Source organism: Sphaerodactylus townsendi, linkage group LG08, assembly GCF_021028975.2.
Source record: "Sphaerodactylus townsendi isolate TG3544 linkage group LG08, MPM_Stown_v2.3, whole genome shotgun sequence".
Lineage (NCBI taxonomy): Eukaryota > Metazoa > Chordata > Lepidosauria > Squamata > Sphaerodactylidae > Sphaerodactylus > Sphaerodactylus townsendi.
The window spans coordinates 54,598,485-54,618,724 of record NC_059432.1 but is presented as its reverse complement, the minus strand read 5'-3'; the positions used below and the strand labels follow the sequence as shown (position 1 = coordinate 54,618,724).

General features: G+C 40.6%; 2 protein-coding genes across 8 annotated transcripts in view; one reads left to right on the top strand and one right to left on the bottom strand.

Annotated features, from left to right (window-relative positions):
- Nucleotides 1-384: 384 nt before the first annotated feature.
- Nucleotides 385-18,424, bottom strand: DCLRE1A (DNA cross-link repair 1A). 6 transcript variants are annotated; one of them, XM_048505251.1, is made up of 11 exons: nucleotides 18,203-18,416; nucleotides 14,779-15,646; nucleotides 10,503-10,886; nucleotides 9,372-10,415; nucleotides 8,251-8,384; nucleotides 6,977-7,095; nucleotides 6,689-6,832; nucleotides 5,357-5,502; nucleotides 4,062-4,216; nucleotides 3,470-3,611; nucleotides 385-1,659 (listed from the first exon to the last, which is right to left on the bottom strand). In XM_048505251.1, exons 2-11 carry the CDS (start codon nucleotides 15,254-15,256, stop codon nucleotides 1,493-1,495), a joined length of 2,913 nt encoding a protein of 970 aa, XP_048361208.1. In that variant the 5' UTR covers nucleotides 15,257-15,646; nucleotides 18,203-18,416; the 3' UTR covers nucleotides 385-1,492. The 6 variants fall into 6 exon arrangements, with proteins under 6 accessions (XP_048361208.1, XP_048361204.1, XP_048361207.1 ...); XM_048505247.1 differs by having other exon boundaries at nucleotides 9,372-10,886; nucleotides 18,203-18,415; XM_048505250.1 differs by having other exon boundaries at nucleotides 9,372-10,886; nucleotides 14,791-15,646; nucleotides 18,203-18,415.
- The window catches only part of NHLRC2 (NHL repeat containing 2), a 41,741-nt gene continuing 39,543 nt past the window's right edge, over nucleotides 18,043-20,240 (top strand). The window contains exons 1-2 of one of the 2 annotated variants that reach the window (XM_048505254.1): nucleotides 18,043-18,303; nucleotides 18,392-18,650. In XM_048505254.1, the coding sequence (XP_048361211.1) occupies nucleotides 18,268-18,303; nucleotides 18,392-18,650 (295 nt within the window). In that variant the 5' untranslated portion in view covers nucleotides 18,043-18,267. The remainder of the gene's footprint in view (nucleotides 18,304-18,391; nucleotides 18,651-20,240) is intronic. The other variant, XM_048505255.1, reaches the window with a different exon arrangement.

Genomic DNA, 20,240 nt, shown 5'->3' with positions numbered 1-20,240 from the left:
GCTTGGTAATCCAACAACTATTTCCCTTATTAATCATTTTGTTTTACTGGCTCTGTTTAGATAACCATAAATAATGTCATCTTAAGTTTAAGACCATGAGAACATTTTTTCCACCACCATGTGGCCAAGCTAAAGACAGAATATAGACATTCATCATGAAGGTGGATGATAGGTTGAAAATATGCTGTCAGCATGCATGAAAGAATCACAAGGGTGAAAGTGTAGAATGGAAACAGGTATATTAATAATACAGAGGAAACCTGGGAACATACTGTTCCGATCAAATTTAGACCCATTGTTTTATGTAGATTATGCACATGCCTAGTATTAGTTGAGGTCTAAAGAAAGAAAAGCAGGGACACATACAAAGAAGTTACTACAAACTTTACATTTGATACATTTTTATTAATAACTTTCATACAAAATTTAAATAATCATACATTGAATTTGAATAAATTTTTATAAGCCTACAGAAGATCTTGACATTAATGCATAATATTTAAAAACAATTCTGTTCTGAAGCTTAGTGCAGAATAGTCAGCTCTTTGTTAAGATGTGAATTCTACAAATAAGTTTTAAAAAGTTGTTTATAGACTCTTGATTGCTGAGAAAGAAGCCTGTTATTCTATGGCTTTGGAGTAAAATCCTGACTCAAGTGCATCCAGTATGTTTAGAAATACCCTGTCATCTACATATAATTGATGTGTAAAATTTTAGGAAACTGTTCCCCCATGCTAATAATTTAAAATAATCCCTTGCTATTTACTCATTTTTTTCTTGAGTAGTAGATATTGTTCCCATGTCTTAGAAACTAATATATTTGGCGAGTGAGCACTTAAGTTGCCAAGAAACCACAAAACTTTCAGCTGGAAATTGCTTGCTGAGACCTTCATGCTGTTGCTCAGCCCAGGGACAACAACATACACTGCAGAATGCCAGGGAGCTTTACCGTAGTTCCAGGAGGCCACCACATGAAAGGCTGTAACTGCAGGCCACCACCAAGCCTCCCTTCCTCTGTTAAGAGAAAACTGATCAGGAAATAATTCTTCAGATTTTATCACTTCTTGCGGCTTGTTTGGATGCCGCATTCTTATATTTGTAGATGGTACATGTAGCAGTGTTTTGTAGCATGAGAATGAACACCTTCTTTTCCAGTATATTCAGTGGGAAGCAAATTTATGTTCATCAGAAACACCCCCCACCATCACTTGGAATGGCTGGTAATGTTACAAAATACGATTGCCTTGTATACTGAGGTACACTGCATGAGAGTTATGTTCCTCTGCCTGTAAATGAAAAGGTATAACAGAGACGCAATATCATGTCTACTGCGTGCTATATTCCTCTTGGTGCATTTGGATCAATGAGAAAATGTGGAATATTGATTTCATACCACAGGCTTCTGCTTGAAAGTATGTTTCTGACCAAGGCTGAAAATTTCAAATGGGATGTAAGGCACACGGGTGCCGTAGTATAAATTTCACTCTTCTTCCTAGTTCTGCCATGAAACTCCCATCTTCCAGTCTCTAAAATGCTTCTCCATTTCATTTCTGGCTTTCCAACTGCCAACATTTACAGTAGGAATAATTTTGTGAGGCTTCAGCCACTGGACAAATCGCTTCATTTCCAAGAAACTGCTATGTTCACTGTAAGGGATGCCTGCCAGCCAAACAGAAGAAATTTAGATGTGTTTTGTGCAAATTGGTAGTTTTTTAAAAAAAGAACAGATATAACTTTGTTAAATAAATTTTGCAAACAAGGAAAGATTAAGAATAATATTTTGATTTCTTATTCTGAGCATTAAACTTCTTCTCGTGCTTAAATCCTGAGCATATTATTGGGCATCCTTCATCAAATCATTTTCAGTGCAAGCAAATGCTCTTTTAAGAAGTTAAGTCACATTGTGCCTTTCTCTGTTACGAGGTTTAACACTCTCCATCAAATTAGTACAGGGAAACTATTAAATCTTTTCCTTAAACTTTGCCTGCCAGCCTGCATGTAATTTGAAAGTGAGGTATAGAACAATGGATTTTGCTGATCTTCCAATGATCTACCAACAAAGATTCATTTGGCAATAGTTAACTCAGAATTCAAATAATACAGCTCCCCCCCACACTCTTTAATGTGCTTCAACTAGCATTCACATTTTGTATTAAGAACTACAACTGATTGTCCACTTCAAGTACAATTATACGGAAATATCATAAAGAATTGAACACCAGTAATGAGCAGCAGCATTAAAGTAGAATACCAGTTAAAACTCAAGGCTTGAATAATGTTTTACCACAAGAAAATGTTGCAACATCACTGTTCATTCATGGTATATATATAATGAGTGAACAGTGGTGCCGCAACATTACGCGCGCATACACACACACACACACACACACACACACACACACACACACACACACACACACACTCTAATCCTTTGGAAAAGCCAATATCTTTTCTATCTTCTAAAAGGCCTAATTAGATAATTCTAACTTTCATTTGCTATCTTTTATCCTGATAGGCAAGCGTGGCCTAATTTGCAGATACATAAATCTATAGATCTGGGTCACAGTGACTAAGAACTGCAATCTTGGGGGACACCTTCAAATTTTAGAAAACCTCCCCAAAAAATGTAGGAGGGGGTTTAAATCCTTCAAAACAATAATCTTATCTGCACAAATGCTTACAACGTTCTGACACTCCTCCCTGCAGTGAAGCTCCATGAGGGCAAGAGAGAAGAGTTGTGCCTGCTGCCTTTATTGAGGTAGCAAAGTTGCAAGTGGGCAGGGGAGCTGTGCCTTCTATAGCTGAGGGAGTGGTCCTCACTGTCAACACTGAGGTAGCAAAGCTATGCATACAGGGAAGCCCTTTCTGCAGATGAGGCAGAAAAGATATCCAGCTTTGAGTATTTTAAACTTATTAGTGACGGTGTATGTGCACCTAAAAGTACCTGTTTTCATAGGTTTAGTTCTACCTAAATCTATGCTGGGTTATGGTCCAACTCTGTGAGAAGGGAAATGGTTTCTTATGACCTAAGCCAATGAATACAAATCCTTAAACTTCCACTACTGGAGGAAAAAATTCTGCAGAGAAGAACATCATTTCTCTTTGTAAATCCATTATGACCTGTTCCCATTAAAAATGTTTAGCTATGTGCTTAACCAATGTGGGTTTTTAGTTTAATCTGTTCTCAATTGTAATCTCTACCATGTTTCAAGGAACTGAAATGGGCTCTTTACTCAAAAGCTTATGGACCACGTTTAAGTATTTTTTTTAAGCAGAGGGCTAGGAATCAGGGATAAATTACACTTCATAACTTTCAATTCTTTCAGAACTCTGTATCAAAACTGATCTGGTCCTAGTTATGGTAGCACAAGCTTCAAATCATAGGACATCAACAGATGACAGAAGACAACAAGAGAAAAAAGCTATCGGAAGAAAACTAAACATATTGAATCATTTGAAATGACAGTACCATATATAGTGATCTTTCCTCTGGTCTGAGGTTGGATCTCACTTAAAGAGCAGCATCTGTCTGAATAGGTCCAACCAGTGGGTTTAAAGGCCAAAATGTGATCAAAATTCTCAGAGAATTTGTTCAAGTGGTTCTGTAAACCCTGATGACAGAAAGTTATACCTGGTTATTAAGAATTCAAGATGAACAGGATCTGCAAAGGTGGCATGGGTTCTGTGGGTTTTATTATCAAGCAATCAAAAAATTACAAGACAAATGAAATAGTGTTTCACTAAGGCATTGACAAGGTAAAAGAAAGAGTATTACATCATATCAGTGGTTAACTGGAAACAGACTGCAGTCTTTGTATAAAAGCTAATTCAAAAAAGATCTACAAGTTGTATTGTTTCATGAAGCTACCTTAAAAGAGATATCACATATCCTGTGAATTATATTTGCTATTAATTATATTATATTTGCCTTGTGTTAAAAAAACAGCTAACTCAAAGTGATGTTAGAAAGAACAGTATAAAGAATTAGGCTGACATATTTGTCTCTTTTTCCAGTCAAACAAAGATTAACGAGATAACCAAGTAACAGATTTTAAGTTTACCTTAAAATTAATTTGCATCATGGGTAGAAGATGAAGCACAGTACTGTTCCAGTCCAGGGTGATGAGGGAATTTATTTTTGCTGATTCCAAACACTGTAGAGTTTTGTATTTCTCTGTGGACATGCTCACTTTTGAGCCCAGAACTTCAGCAATAGCTATAGAATTCACAGAGGAGAGAAATTAAGACATGATGAAAGTGGAACAAAAGAAAGAAAATAAAAGCTTGAATTTATTGTCCAACACGACCCTTCTGAATTTTTGCATTGTGTCTCTGTTGGTCTCTGTACAACACCAGTCAGTCTGACAGAGATGTTTTAGAAAGAAAAAAGTCAGAGATTAGGCTGCTTTAGGCCTGGAAGGAGGTTTTGCTCTCAGTTTCTCTCATGTTCTGCCATTTCACCCACTTATTTCCTCATATAGAGATGTGTAGAAAAATATTGTGCTAAACATTAGCAAGATCTTATTCCTCAAGACTGAAATATTACAGATTTCAGAATTACTTTTATTACCCTAGCTGGAGAAGGGAACAGCAATAATGATAATGATAATTAAATGCAATTCAAGGAAGCAAACTGACATTTCAAAAACTGAAACAGCCATCTAGTACATTTTTTTAAAAAAACCAGCATTGTGCTATTAGAAAATAGTGCAGGATAATCAATTTAAAATATTAAAGTTGTATCTGCTTGCTTGATTAAAACCCATTCAGTTGAAAGCTCTGTAAGATCTAAAAGTGCAGTGATAAATATAGGGCATGAAAAGGTTTCAATTGAAATAAAGTGACTAAAAGATTCATTTAGGGAACAATGTTCAGAAATAGTTGATGTGGCTGTCTCAGTTGGTTGGCATTGAAATAAATTACATTGCAACTGGAACTGTTAATGCACATACCAAAAGGTTGAGGTTAAAGGTTTTTTAAATGTCTTACATTTAAAAGACTATTAATAACACTTGAATGCTTTAAAATTGTCGCATTACTAAAAACGGGCAGGACTCGGCTGGTTCATCTCAATGATTTATGCTAAGGTGACCACTCTCTGGTTCATCTCAATGATTTATGCTAAGGTGACCAATGTGCTTTGGCTTCGAACACTTTTTCAGAAATACTTTAATCCTGAAAAGAGAAATGTTACAAGCAGACATTTTAGACTAGAGCTTTGAATGTTTTGCCCTGTGAAATGTGAATCCTATTATCTGGGGCTACAATCATGGCCAAATTTACTTAGGAGTAAGCTCTGTTTAAAGTAAGCCACCCAATATCTTTTGGCCTTGATTACAAAGAGTCAAACACATACCTAGAAAGACTTTTTCTTTTCCAATAGAATATGTGCCACAAACAACTAATGTTCGGGGGTTTAATGTCACTGTCTCAAAGGCAACATTGACAGCAAACTGAATAACTTCTTGCTGGGAAGGAAAAGTATATTCAGGACTACAATACCTAAGAAATGAAAGCAGAAGATAAAAATTGGCTCCAGAGAAAACATTACTTTAACAGCCTAAACAAGGCTTATATATAAATAGAACAGTGAAGCGGAAACAAAATCAATGGTAACACAAAAAGCCTTTTGCCGGACATTTTTAATAATGTAGCGCACATAATTTTGACAGAGGAAACACCAAACGCATCTTATGCTCCTTTGAAGCATGATAAAATACAAGCAAAGGAAGCCTTTATATGCTGGTAGAAGCTAAAATGACCAAACGGAAGCTACTCTACTTTAAGTACAGTAATGCTAGGTAATGTAGAAGACAATAGGAAAAGAGGAAGACCCACCATGAGATGGATCAGCTCAATAAAGGGTGCCGTAGCCTTCAGTTTGCATGGCCTGAGCAAGGATGTTAAGGAAATGTTTTGGCGGTCTTTGATTCCTAAGTCAGAAGTGGCTTGATGGCATATAGTGTACAATGAACAGGCCTTCCGTTCTTGTCCCCCTCCCTCACTTTCCCAAGGTGTAACATCAGGTTCTTGAGGGAGGGTCAAGCCCATCAGATAAGGGGGCAGTCAAGCATAAGCCAAGCATAACACAGCTGCCAGTTTTAAAATTTTGTTTTTATTTTTGGCAATCTCATTTAATGTGAATAAAAATTTCACACATGAATAAGAATTATTATGTATGTGTATTTCTGAATATGTATGTGTATTTCTAAATATTTGTATAAGCGTGTATGTGTATTTCTAAATATTTATATAAACGTTTAATATTTGTTCATGTCTTGTGGCTCTCAAATAGCTGAAATTTATTTTACGTAACTCTTACGTTGAGCAAGTTTGACCACCCCTGCTCCAGGGTAAAAAATTAGAATATAGCTCTAAGGAGGAGAGAAGTGCAGTATAGAACGAGTCTGTCATAGACCTTGCAACAGTTTCCAATATTAGGATAAATGCAAGAGACAAAGCATAAAACCACTGTACCTTCTGTTATTGGAAAGAGGCAACTTAATCAGTCCCATGATGAATCCTGGGTCCCAGATGCCCAGATTGTCTTTAGCAACAGGCAAAGAACAAGGTCAGGTTCACAAACATCTTGGAATAGCACTAAGCATAAACCCAGTTTGCAGAATAATAGTTCTGGGAGACAATGCAGTCTTAAGTGAAGTTCACTCCATTAGAGAATGTAACTTACGTAGTATCTAAGTACAGACTGTGAACTTTCTGGCCAATCAGAGAAGGATAATGCTCCATAGATGGACTTGCTCTGAAGTCTCCAGTGTGTAATACAACTGTCCCATTTGGAAGGGAAAAAAGGATCATTGCAGCACCAGGACAACTGCCAGGAATGACAGGGTAGAGGATGAGAAGAAAGGGATTTTGATTTAGAATCCAGGTATCCTCGCATGAGATATAGATCTCTAGTTAAAATACATGAATTTAACTGTTTAACATCGATATTGGTTTTGCCAAAGATACCTACTGATTAGCATCAAGCAGCACCACTTTGATGCCCTTTACAATGCATTCCGTATCCATTGGCAAGATGTGGATGTACTGTTCTTGTACTCGAAGCTTGCTCTTCACCAGATTTCCAGTTATCTGAAAAACCAAGAGTGTTTAGCCAACAATATTCCCTGTTTTAATTTCATCTGATGCAGAAAGGGTCAAGCTACATCTTGCTTTTCCAGATCCAACGGGCTTTCCCCACAGTCACACAGCAGCTGCAGGAAAGGGCAGGAGTCAGCTTGGCTCACAGCCATGCCATGAGGAGAGTGGGCTTTCTGCCTTTCCTTGCATCATTTTCTTGAGCTGAAACAGCCCCAGGAAAGGACACATGCAGTGTTCCTTACATGTCCAACTCCAAAATGGGGTGAATGACTCTGCACTCCAGGGCCATTTCAGCTTAGCAGAGGGGCAGGAACCCCTCTTCCCCCCAGATTTACTATCAGAAGTACTCACCTACTAAAGGTTTTCCCATTTGAACTAAACTCAAGATTTTAGGATTTCAGAACAGCTTTCCTACCACAGATCCTGATGCTCTGATGATGTATGAATGTCTTGTGCCAGTTTTCATATATTGCTGGGACAGCACTTTTTACATTTACTTATTTGTCTAAAGTACTTCAGAGAACTAAGTAATTCTGAAGGCAATACAGACATGGAGATGTACTGATTTTGGTGGAGAGGAGCTTTTGAAAACTCTTAAAGCAAATGGCTTGGCTGGAGTAACAAGCTCATCTTGTCTACATTCTCAGGTTTATCATATTATCCTCTCCCTGGAGGAAAAAATCTACAATGGCAGCTGGCCATAAAAGAGACCCAGTTTGGGAATATCATAATGAGGTTCCTCTACCTATGGGTAGGACAAGTATGTGTGGAAAATGTAAACACTGAAACTGGAGATAGATAATTATGAAATGATTGCGAAATGAACTATCTATGTATTTCTAATATTATAACCAAATCAATATTTTTAATGTAACTGGAAAACTAATCCACAAAGTTATTATTCCAAAACCATCATCTGTTTATAAATATTAAAATTCAACCAGCAAGGATGAGTCTTTATAAAAAACCATAATATAAAAAACCATAATTTAAATTAAGTCTTACTGACTAGTGAATGAAATTATGATTTATATCAAATAGACCCTGAAGTTAAAAGCAATGCCTGAATTTAGCCATGTTCTGTATAAAGTCCATATAAATTTTGCAGGGTATATCTATGTGAAAATTACCCCCAAAAAAGCCTACCTTATTGCAGAATATTGGGAATGTAAACTTTTTCGTTAGGCCACCATAATGATCAGAATGAAAATGTGTGAGGAAGTAGCCTGTGCATCCTTCAATTTCACCATACTGGAATGCGTCTACTACAAAACCTGTTCCTGTAACAAATTCATTCAATTTAGTTAACTCATATAAATGGAAGCAAGTAATTGGAAAAAAAACACCCTCAATTTATCTATCTACCACCCTTCTTCCATGCAATGTTCTGCCTCTATTTATCCTTGCCACTACCCTGTGAGGCAGATTGAGAGAAAGTGATTGGTTAAGTTCAGCCAATGACCTTCATGATGAGATGCGGACTTGAAACTGAGTTTTCCTGGTCTTAGTTTGACACACTAATCACAATACCACACCAGATATAGAGTTCCATCATTTTAAGAGACATTTTCAAACTAGGTCAAATGATACAAATGCAAAATGTTCAGGTAAACTATAGAAGCAAACTATATCTGTGCACATTTTCTCTTTCTGTGAAACTCACATGAGGAACCAAACATGTACAGGTATCATGATAGTTCTTGGTTTCTTTTTGTTTCTCACAGATTTGTAGGTTGCCAATCCCTCACAAAAAATATAAAGCTTCAAACTATGAAAAATCTTTAAAATGAAATATGTAAATTAAACACATTAATCATTTTTCATTGTTTAAGTCAATGGGATTTTAACACAAAACCCTAGATTTCCTGAGCACAGAGCCTCAAAAGTCCTAAACATTATTAAACATAGGGATACTAGGAAAGCTTGAACAGATAGAAGGATCCAGACTGTTTTTAGTTTTAGGATGGTACAATATACAATTTATGACCACATGGGTTAATAAATGCACCCATGGAAGGCATGTACTAGCTGTAGTCCTATGGTCACTTACTTAGGAGTAAGCATACTGTCGTTGCCAGCAGTATGTTTACTGTACATATTTTGGTTAAATGATATCCTCCCCCCCCCCCCTTTGCAATTAAGTAACTCAGAAAAACTGGGGCAAGGGCAGAAGAACTGCAGCAGAGACATTGTACAAAACATAAAAAGAGAACATGCTTTTGCCATCAATGAGAACACTTAGTCACATAAGAACCAGAATATATTACCTGGTATCTTCTTATAGAAAGGACATGTCTTTTTTCTTGTTTCACCTTCAGAAGGCCATGGCTCTCTAAATCTTTTATGGCGCCACTGCTGTCCACCAAATGATGGCTCTGCAGGGGTGGCAGCTTTACTTGAGCTTTCTGTAACCGCAGCTGAATCTTCCAATGACCCTTCAGCTTTCCTCTTTCCAGATCTGGAGCTTTTCCCTGCAGAAATGGATGGACTCAAAGTCTGTGTGTTCTCACAAAGATTTTTCTTTTGGTCACTCTCCCTTTTTGCTTTCGGTTGCAACCCAAAGAAAACACCAATGTCCATTTGTTTAAGTTCCTTGGCAGGAGTGGCTTGAACTTTAAGATTTGCAGAAGAAACATGTGGCATTGTTTGAGAAACAGTGCTAGGAAAAACAGGCATAGCTACAGTATTACTGAGCCTTCCTTTCTTTTCTATGATTAAATATGAATTGTTATGAGACAGGGTATTTCCACATCTATCAGGGACAGTTCTTTCTAAAGAGTTGGCTTGGTGGTGCTGAAAAGGCCTCACACTTTCTACTGCTAATTTCAATGGCAACAGCTTGTTCTTAACAGCAGATTCTGTCTTGACTTTCCAATTAGAGTTGCCCCACTCCCATTCATCTGTATTATGCATAGAAGAGCGAGGTTTAAGGCTCTCAAATGCCTCTCCACTCTTCCTGCAATCAACAGGGGAATTAAGTTCTTCTGTAGTGTATTTTATCAGGTCAAGATCATTTGTTGAACTTAAAATCCTTCTGGAAATGCTATCTTGTGAAGGAGACTTAGCAACTCCATCCATAATTGGCCCTATATTTGAAGTTTCATAGCAGTCACTGATGATAATTTCAGCACTATCATGCTTAAGTTCCATCTGTTGTGTACTACCAAGTGTTTCATTAAGCACACAGCTTCCAGTTTTTCCACTTTTGTCTTCTGGGCTTTTGTCATCAAATAATCTTTTTCTGAGATGTTTTACCTTAGTTTCATCCTCTTCTTCCCCACCCCCTTCCTCTTCTGTAGATTTTTCTTCATCTGTATTCAGAGGAGAGTAAGAAATGTCACAGTCACTAAAGTGAGTTTCAGACATTAGTGTGTTCAACTGAAGTGAGTCATACTGACCTTCTAGATCATGGTTGGTTTCTTTAGAAAAAAGGCTCAGACTCACAACCTGCTTTGTACCACCTGTGGACTGAATTCTGTGTTGATGGAAATCTTCAATGTTTTCCAAAATAGATTTGGCATTTGATAAACTCTGATCTAACAAAACACAGCAGTTTGGAGGGTTTCCCATGTTCTTGTCGGAGTCCTTCAATGCTCTGTTTTCAATGGTATTGCTACAGTTAATGGACTGATAAGCACCAGGACCAAAGAGATTGTTTCCTAGGTTAGATGATGAGAATTCCTCCAGATGATCCTCTGCTCTGCTTGCAGCAAGTAGGAAATGACTGTAACGTTTGTAATGAGAAGCTATAGTTGAAGTACACAGAAGGCCATCAGGGCACTCTGAAAACAAATAAAAATATCAGTAGTGGAAAAAAGGCACTTCTAGCACAATGCTGTCTCTGAAATTACAAAAGATGAACTACAGCATAAAGACTGAAGAGATTAGCACAACTTTGTTTCCAAAAGCCTTACTGTGAGGAAGCTCTAGGCTCCAATCAATAACACCCATGCACATCTACTTCACAGTAAGAACATAAAAAAGCTCTGCTGGATCTTCTAGTCCACTATCCTGTTTCATGCAGTGGCCGAACAATAATCCTGGAGAGCAAACAAACAGAGCATAGAGGCCAAAGCTTATAAAAGGATAAAATGTGCACTTAGAATAACTGGAGGGAAGAGGGAGAATGTATCCTAGTTATGCCCCTGGAAGGGAGGGCAGGCACGTGACCATCAAGGGAACGAAGAATGGAATAGAATCCTGGGCTCATCTGATAGCATGGCCAAACTATCAAAGGAGACATGATACCCACCAACCCCCAACCCCTTGATGCCTTAACCTGTTATCTAGACTTCTGAAGCAATATATGAAGAGCAAGTTTGAAGGGAGATTTTGAGCCTGGACCCCTAATTTCCGATTGGGTTGGAAACTGCCAGGTTGCAGGAAAATCTATAAAACTGTTAGTCTGAATTGAAGTTCCTTGAAAAGATATCAGAGAAGCCCTGTCACACTGTGCCAGAATTCTCCCTCTTTGACCCATTCCTGGGAAAAGAAATGCTGAGGCTCCTTTGTAAGTATACCTAGCAAGATATTTTTTGTTCCAATATTTTACCTAACTTCTCTGTCAACTAACTTTAGTTATTCAACATTTATCAAGAAGTGTGAACTGACTAAGAAATCCCATCAGCATTACACCAAGCTGCTCTATTACACATCCAGGTCTCAGGTGATGTAAGCCCCCCCCCCCCCCCTCATGCACACGCACGCACGCACACATGTAGGTGTTCTGGCATTCAAAAAGGAGCCATGTGAATTCCAAAACAGCCGAACTCTTCTCCAAAAAATTGATATATATATATTTTGCTATGAAGCTCATTGTAAGACTAATGAAGTGCCAGTGAAAGCAGCAAAGAAAGATTACTTCTCTATTATAGCATTAGCTAGTTTACGTTCATCCCAATTGTTTAAGGTAACTCAGCAATTCCTGATGCCTAAATCTGAGCCTCTAATTTCCCAGGAACAGACAATCAGCCAAGTTTTTTGCTGATAAAATACTGACAGTACAGACCTGGATGTCAATTATAAGAACATAAATACACCAGAAGAGACCACCTGGACTATTTAAAACACCACCTGGGCTATTTATAGATCATTTTGACCCAGTTTCCCTGATAAATATGGACAAGATATGAGAACACCACTACTTGTAGTCTAGATTCCTGCTCATCCTGGCTGATAAAACCATGTAAGTACCACATCAGTAAACCTTTACCATCTGTTATAAATCAGTCACTAATTCACTAACTTCAGCCTGCAGAAATATGATGTGGCAATTATCACTCACAGCCACATCCAAAATGTGTGAGGGATGTGGTTGCTGAAAGGCACTTGGCTTAGCAAAGGGCCAATCATGTTGGCATGTGCATGCCGCTACCTTCCCCCAATGCAGGGACACAGTGGTGGATGCTTCAATAGTGTCCCTGTGCTGTTGCTGCCGCTGCTGGCGTAGCGGGGGAGAGATGGGGAGGAGCTGACGCCAGTCGACTTCTTCTCGACCATTCAGTGCTTTACACCATAGACTGGGAATCCTGACTTATGGGACCTCCGCCAGCTGTGCAAGGTGGGTAGAGAGCCATGGGCTTCTCAGCAGTGGGGACACTTTTCCACCCTCCCCACGCTGCCGGGAACCTTCTTTGGGAGGGCATCATGGCCAGCTGCCCAGCCTGTGGATGAGATTGCCCGTCTCTAATCTACCCAAAGTGATTGAAAGAGCAGTAGCAAACAATCTCCAAGTCTTCTTTGATAACTCATGTCCCTTTATAGTCTGGCCTCAGGCCAGACTATTGGACAGAGAGAGCTCTGCCAGCTTTAGTTGATGACCTCTGCCTGAATGCAGGCAAAAGCCAAGCTTCTCTGATGCTTTTATCAGATTTATCTGCAGCATTCAATACAGTAGATCATGCCATCTTGTTGAGGTACCTGGAAGCAAAAATAGGTATCAGAGGATTTGTGGTGAACTGGTTCAAATGATTCCTCATAGATCAGACTCAAAGGGTTACAACTGGAAACTAGCTGACATTGGTGTAGGATCTATCTCGCGAGGTTTCACATGATGCAATTCTATCCCCTATGCTTTTCAGTCTATGTAAAGCCCTTAGACAAATCATTCGTAGCTTTGGGACTGATCGTCATCAACATGCTGATAATACCCAGCTGTATATTCAAATCTCCTGGTGAGGCTAGAGGCCCCAAATCGTTCCCTGACCATGGTAGTTAACTTGATAAAAGTGAGAAAATTGAAGCTCAAATGTGCTGCTGGTATTGTATTTTACACAATTTTAATGCTTGCATATTGATTGTATTATTGTATTTTATATGTTGCCTATTGGCCTCTGTTCACTGCTTAGAGCCCTTCGGGATAGGACGGTATAAGAAAACTAATTAATCCTCCTCCTCCTGAAACGACAGGGTAATGAGAAGATCTTGAAGAACATTATTTTCCCTATTATTGATGGAATTCAACTGATCCTTGCTGACTCAGTTAAAAGCCTTGGAGTCGTATTGGATCCAGCTTTACTATTGGAGAAGCATATTAATACAGGGACAAGAAAGGCTTCCTATGAACTCAGGCTAACCCATATAATAGCCCCTTATCATGACATGGTCTACCTGCTCGCCTGCATCCATACCACAGTAATATCGAGACTAGAATACTGTAGTGCACTGTTTGCTTAAAATCAACTCAGAAGCTCTGTGGCTCGGCTATCAATGCAAGCTAGACAGAGCGTGCATATTATTCCTATTCTGCAAATGCTCCATTGGCTGCCCATCTGTTACTAGGTTCAGTATAAGGTATTAACTATCACATACAAAGCATTTCATAGCCTTGGACCATCTTATTCGCAAGACAACCTCTCTACAGCAGATTCCGCATAGGCCAAAAACAGTGGTGTGAAAGAGGTGTGAAAATGGTGTAAACCCTTTTACACTGTTTTTACACCACTGTTTTTGGCTCATGTGGAATCCGCCACCGTGTGCTCTACCACAACTTCACTGTCAGAAGAGGCTTTTCCAGGGGCAAACCTGCAAAATGACAAAATTAACAACACATACTTTCTCTGTTGTGGTTCCTCCTTGTGGAATTACCTGCCTAAAACAGCAGGAAAGTTCCCACTCTCCTAGCTTCAAAAGGGTTTTTCTGCACCAATAACAGGGTTGCAGGTACAAACTGTTTTTACAAATTTGCTTAGATACTATATTAGGCTGATTCCGCATGGGCCAAAAACAGCGGTGTGAAAACGGTGTGAAAATGGTATAAACCCTTTTACACCATTTAAACTCTTTTACACCATTTTCACACCATTTTCACACCACTGTTTTTGGTCCATGAGGAATCAGCATTAGGGACTGTGGTCTATACTGTTTTGTAAGCTTGTAATTCATCTATAGTTCCTGTGAGAAAAGCAGACTAAAAAATAATGTAAATCAATACATTAGATATTACTATCTTTACTGTTACAATTACAATTTAAAACCTGATATAAAATTATACAAGTTATTTTCAGTAGAGAGTAAGGTTGCTGCTCTTTTTCAGGACTTTCAAAAGTACAACGGCACGTGTTGTTTCCTTGGCACGGAAAACATTTAATCTCCTAAGTATCTGGATGTCAGGCTGCTCTTAAAGAAACAGGACTAGGGATAATTTAAAAACATACTGGGAAAATGTTTTCTTACCCATGACTGTACCTTTTTCAGAAGTTCCTGCAGAATCCAAACATTCAGTAACATGCCATTCAGGTGTCTGGATCAACAGCAAAGTGAAAGGCATCTGACAACTTGGGCAGTATCCTTCATACATGGGACGTGCATTTACAGGGCTTTGCTTCTTACAGTTTTTCTTTGATTTTGCTGAAGATATTTTTTCTTGGGACTGTACAACATGGTCACAGTTAGAAACACCACCATTCTGATCTTGCTTTAAGAACATCTGACTCCCCCTCTGCTTTGGCTGTTGCACTGGTTTATCAGACTTGTCTTTTCCTTTCGATATTTTCCTACTACTTCTGCTGCTGGTTCTTTGTGACTTAGTTGTTCCATCATTTAATTGTTGTACATTTGTATAGATGACTTCTGAAGTTTGGCATGCTGTCTTTAGCTTTCCAATAGATTTGTACTGCCAGATGTCCTCTTCCAACAGGCCTGCTTCAGACATAACAACCCCAAAGCACTCAAAAATATTTTTTTCAATTTAGTAGCATTCCAATATTTTCCAATGTATATATTTTCTTCTGTTATGTTGATTTTTACTTCACTAGTCTGTATGACAAAAATACTTACGTGTCATTTAAAAAATGAAGCTAGGCCACAAAAATAAAATATGACCCACAAAATATGGATTTAATAGACCAGACAAAGCAATGTGCAGATTCTAATTCTATGAGTTATTTTTTAAAATCAACTACAGAAAATTTTAAGGAGATCAAGACAATTTCTGAATCCACTGTTCCTCCTTGGAGGGTAGACTTCATAATATCAGTTTCTGGAAAGTTTAGTAAGAAGGTAGCATGACTGTTCCACCGACCTTTTTGTTTGACTCAAATATCTAAAACAGAGAATACAGGAACTTTTTAAATCATAGTAAAAATATCTAAAGTGTAGTCACAAATGCTTGAATCCTGCCAAGAACATATGCACAACATTCTTGCCTTGCTCCTTCTGCTGAAGTTCCAAATGCCCCAATCATCCTGGCATGTCATTCCGGGAAGACAAGGGTCATCCAGGAGCAAGTCACAAGTCTGCCATAAGAGTGGAGTGATTGGCAAAAATCACCCACCTCTTCTCTCTATCTAAAACCTCCATAGGCTGCAACCCATAGCATGCTAGAGCAAACCTCAAAAAGCCCTTGAAGACTAAACATACTCTTTTCCACCAAAAGGTCAAAGCAGAATTGTACATCCATCTGTTGCCACTTCCTGGACCTTCTTTGTTGTAGAATGTTCCACTTGGGTTCTAGTGCCTACCTTGTTATGCCCCCCCCCCCCGCCCAATCCACCATTTGAAGAATCTCCAGTTTTTCACAAGAACAGGCTGCATAAAAACAGGGGCAGCCCTTATGAGATTTCTAGTGCACTCAGCCAGTGGCAAAGATGGCATGGGAAAAATCAGGCTTGTACATTTCAATCCACTGTTGCCATTTTGGTAGCGGTCTCAAAAAAGCAAAAGGGAAAACAACTACATATCTTCCAGGGCAAGGTTTTGCCCAATCATATCCTATCAATACTTATTTGGAGGTAATAATTTAACAGTCTTATGGCACCTGGAAATCTAACAAGATTTTATTCCAGTATAAGCTTTTATGGAATAGAGTCCATTTAGTCAGATGCATGTAGCTGTTGCAGGTTTTCACTAAGCACACATTTATATATGAGGTAAAGAAGAAAAAATATACATCTGACAAAATTCATCTGACAAAAAACTATTTTGGAATAAAATCTTGTTAGTCTTTTTTTTATTTTTTTGCATAACACTGATACTTGACTGGAAGTATTACATGGAAGTCAGTCCCGCTGAGACCAACAATGTTTATTCCCAAATACACATTGACAGAACACAAAAATTATAGAGAAAAAAACCTTTAAAGAAGGGAAGAAAAGGTACTGCCCGAGTGTTTTGGCAGCAAGCCAAGCCAAAATTCAATGAATGGTCTCTGCAGTCCAGAAGATACTCTCAGTTCAGTGCTCCATTCACCAGAAATTAATTCACATTCTTTTATGTATGCACACCTATATAGGCTCCCACAACTATCTGTTTTTCAGCCATAGGAAGCATTCCCCATTCCTTTCCTTACTCACACATCTGATGTCAGCAACAATTTCAAGCCTTCCATTGTCTCTGACATGTCTTAACTTCTTCCTTCTAAATCAGGGGTCGGGAACCCGCGGTTCGCGAGCCGCATGCGGCTCTTCCGCCGCTGTTCTGCGGCTCCATGAGCCGAGCCGCGGGGCCCATCTTCACCCGCCCTGCAAGCAGCATCAGTTGCCCGGCGGCAGGCCGGTCCGAGCCGCCGGGCCCCTCTTCAACCCGCCCTGCAAGGAGCAGGGCGGGCGCATCAGTTGCCCGGCGGCTGGCCGGTCCGAGCCGCCGGTCCGTTCTTCAACCCGCCCTGCAAGGAGCAGGGCGGGCGCATCAGTTGCCCGGCAGCCGGCCGGCCGGGCCGAGCCGCCAGACCCCTCTTCAACCCGCCCTACAAGGACCAGGGCGGGCGCATCAGTTGCCCGGCGGCCGGCCGGGCCGAGCCGCCAGGCCTTTCTAGGGCGGGTGCATCAGTTGCCCAGCGGCCGGTCGGGCCGAGCCGCCAGGCCCCTCTTCAACCCGCCCTGCAAGGACCAGGGCGGGCGCATCAGTTGCCCAGCGGCCGGTCGGGCCGAGCCGCCAGGCCCCTCTTCAACCCGCCCTGCAAGGACCAGGGCGGGCGCATCAGTTGCCCGGCGGCCGGCCAGGCCGAGCCGCCGGGCCCCTCTTCAACCCGCCCTGCAAGGAGCAGGGCGGGCGCATCACTCGCCCACGGCCGGCCAGGCCGAGCCGCCAGGCCCCTCTTCAACCCGCCCTGCAAGGACCAGGGCGGGCGCATCAGTTGCCCAGCGGCCGGTCGGGCCGAGCCGCCAGGCCCCTCTTCAACCCGCCCTGCAAGGACCAGGGCGGGCGCATCAGTTGCCCAGCGGCCGGTCGGGCCGAGCCGCCAGGCCCCTCTTCAACCCGCCCTGCAAGGAGCAGGGCGGGCGCATCAGTTGCCCGGTGGCTCGGGCTGGCCGCGGGCTTTGTCTTCTGCCCTTCCGGCGGCCGCCGAGCCGCTGGACCCATCTACGCCTGCCCTGCAGGCGGGGGGGCGGGGGCGGGGGGCGAGCGAGCAAGTGAGCGGGTGGGTGGGTGGGGGGTGCGAGCGAGTGGGGGGGTGAGCGGGGGAGGGTGAGCCAAATGGCTCTTTGAGGGGAAAAGGTTCCTGACCCTTGTTCTAAATCATGTAATCCAGTGGGAACCGCCTTTTTTCTCAATTGTTGTCCTCCTCAGCACTGTATACTTTAAGGCATTTCAAAAATAAAGTTATAATATTTTGGATTATCACGAATCCATATTTTCAGAGTTCATTGGCTTTGCTTACCACATCGATTTCCCCCTCCAGAAACGGCGAAATCAAAATTCTTACTGAGTTTTGTTGGCCCGGATATGCTGTTTCGCGCACTTTTTGAAAATGGTTGTCACGTAAAACAAAACCCGTCGAAGTTGAAATGTCCTGTTTTAAATAAAATGACATTAATAAATTATTTTTCTTATTTCCGCCACCGGCTAGTGTATTTTACTGAATGTGCCGAGAACGAAACCAAAGATGAGTAAACAAAGGGCCTTCTGGGGTTACTTCATAGGCAGAAGCGAGGCTGACAAAATGGCGGTGGGCAGCGGGCTAGCCGCCCTTTTAGCCGTGCAAGCACAGCTGGACGAAGCGCTCGAGGATGCTACGACGCCTCAAGAGAAGGAGAACCTGGTCTACCAGCACGCGCGAAAGTTGGATACGTGGGAACGGGATCTGAAAGTCCCGGAGTTTGAAAAAGGTGAGCTGTCTTGTGGACTGGAGGTGACTGAGCTGGGCGGAAGGGCTTCATTGTGCTTTAGTGCGCATCCTCAAGCTCATTCGGCGCTAGTTAACTATTATCTGTTTTATGCATTTCCTTCCCCGCCGGTTTCTGTCTTTCCTTTTATGGTCATAACAACGCTGTGAAGCAGGTTCAATTTAGTGTGCTGTTGGACAAGTGTTACCCGGGAAGCGTTACATTTCCCGGGACTTCCTCGTATAAATCCATCCACCTCTTTTGTACTCCGTAACTGGATAGTTGAGTTCTCTGTGAAGGCTAGTTTGGGACTGTTAACAACCGAGAAGATAATTCTAATCAAATAATAGTCTTTGTCTGCCTGCTGTTAAAGTACTGTGGGAATATGAGCACACTTGCCAACTTGTTTAGATGGCAATCTTTAATTACTCTTTCTAAACTAGTCAAGTTTTAGTTTTGCAGTACGTGTGTGTCTAGGAAAGCCAGTGGTCTTGTTGAACTTGTTTCTAAACATCCACAAAAGGTCATGGTTCAGAGAGCTGTTAAAAAGGGGTTAAAAATGTTTTTAACAGCCTTAAACACTTGCAAAGAGCTGGCATGTGGGGTTTTTGCTCAAGATGCAGAAACGTTTGCTTAAGAATCTTTAGTAATTTCGCAGAAGTACAGATGCAAGCAGATATTAATTGATGAAGAAATTTACTAGTTTGCTTAAGCTCAACTCAAAAACACAAGCAATGATTATGGGAATGGGAGAAGGGTTTGATACCGTTTTCCCAAGAATAAGCCCTAGCATGATTTTTTGGGATTTTTGGAGGATGCTTGAAATATAAGCCCTACGCCAAAAATAAGCCCTAATTACAGATTCCCCGGTGCAGATGATATAAGACATCCCCTGAAAATAGGCTTTAACGCATCTTTTGGAGCAAAAATCCCTGTCTTATTTTTGGGGAAACACGGTATGTTTATGTAATGTTTGATATGAAAAAGGCGTTCCTATTTCTTGGCAAATGGAAAGAGGAGGTGGGACTATTGCATCATGGGAGATAGGAGAATTATAAATGTTGTAATTTCTATGCTGCTTTGAGTAGAACAGGAAACACCATCCTGCTCTGCTCCCTTTGTTAATAAAGCTACTTAAAATTCTGATCACTAGGTTCAATTATTGGTTTCTCCAGACCCTGCTCTGATGGCTGATTGAGAGTGTTTATAACAGAGCCTGTATGCAGACCATTCTGGTGTGGGAAAATATGTGGATTGGGGCAAAGAAAAATAAAGATTCTTTTCAATGAACTTGATTTGCTGCAGCCCTCATTCACAAGCCTCATGTCCCCTGATTTTTGAAACAGTCTCCCAGGGGAAGTCTGGATTATCCTTATTTCATAGCCTCCCGAAGCCATTGCAAAGCCTTTTTGTTTGTTTAAAAAGGCTTTTGAGGGCAGCTGAATAATTGATCTGATAATTATACAATTTATTTTGTATATTCAAGATAGAATTAGAGCTTCCTTTTTCTATCTCTTTTGACTATACAATGTTTTATGTTTGGGCAGTGTGGATTTATAAGCCATTTTGGTGCAGTATAAATAGTATAAGAAG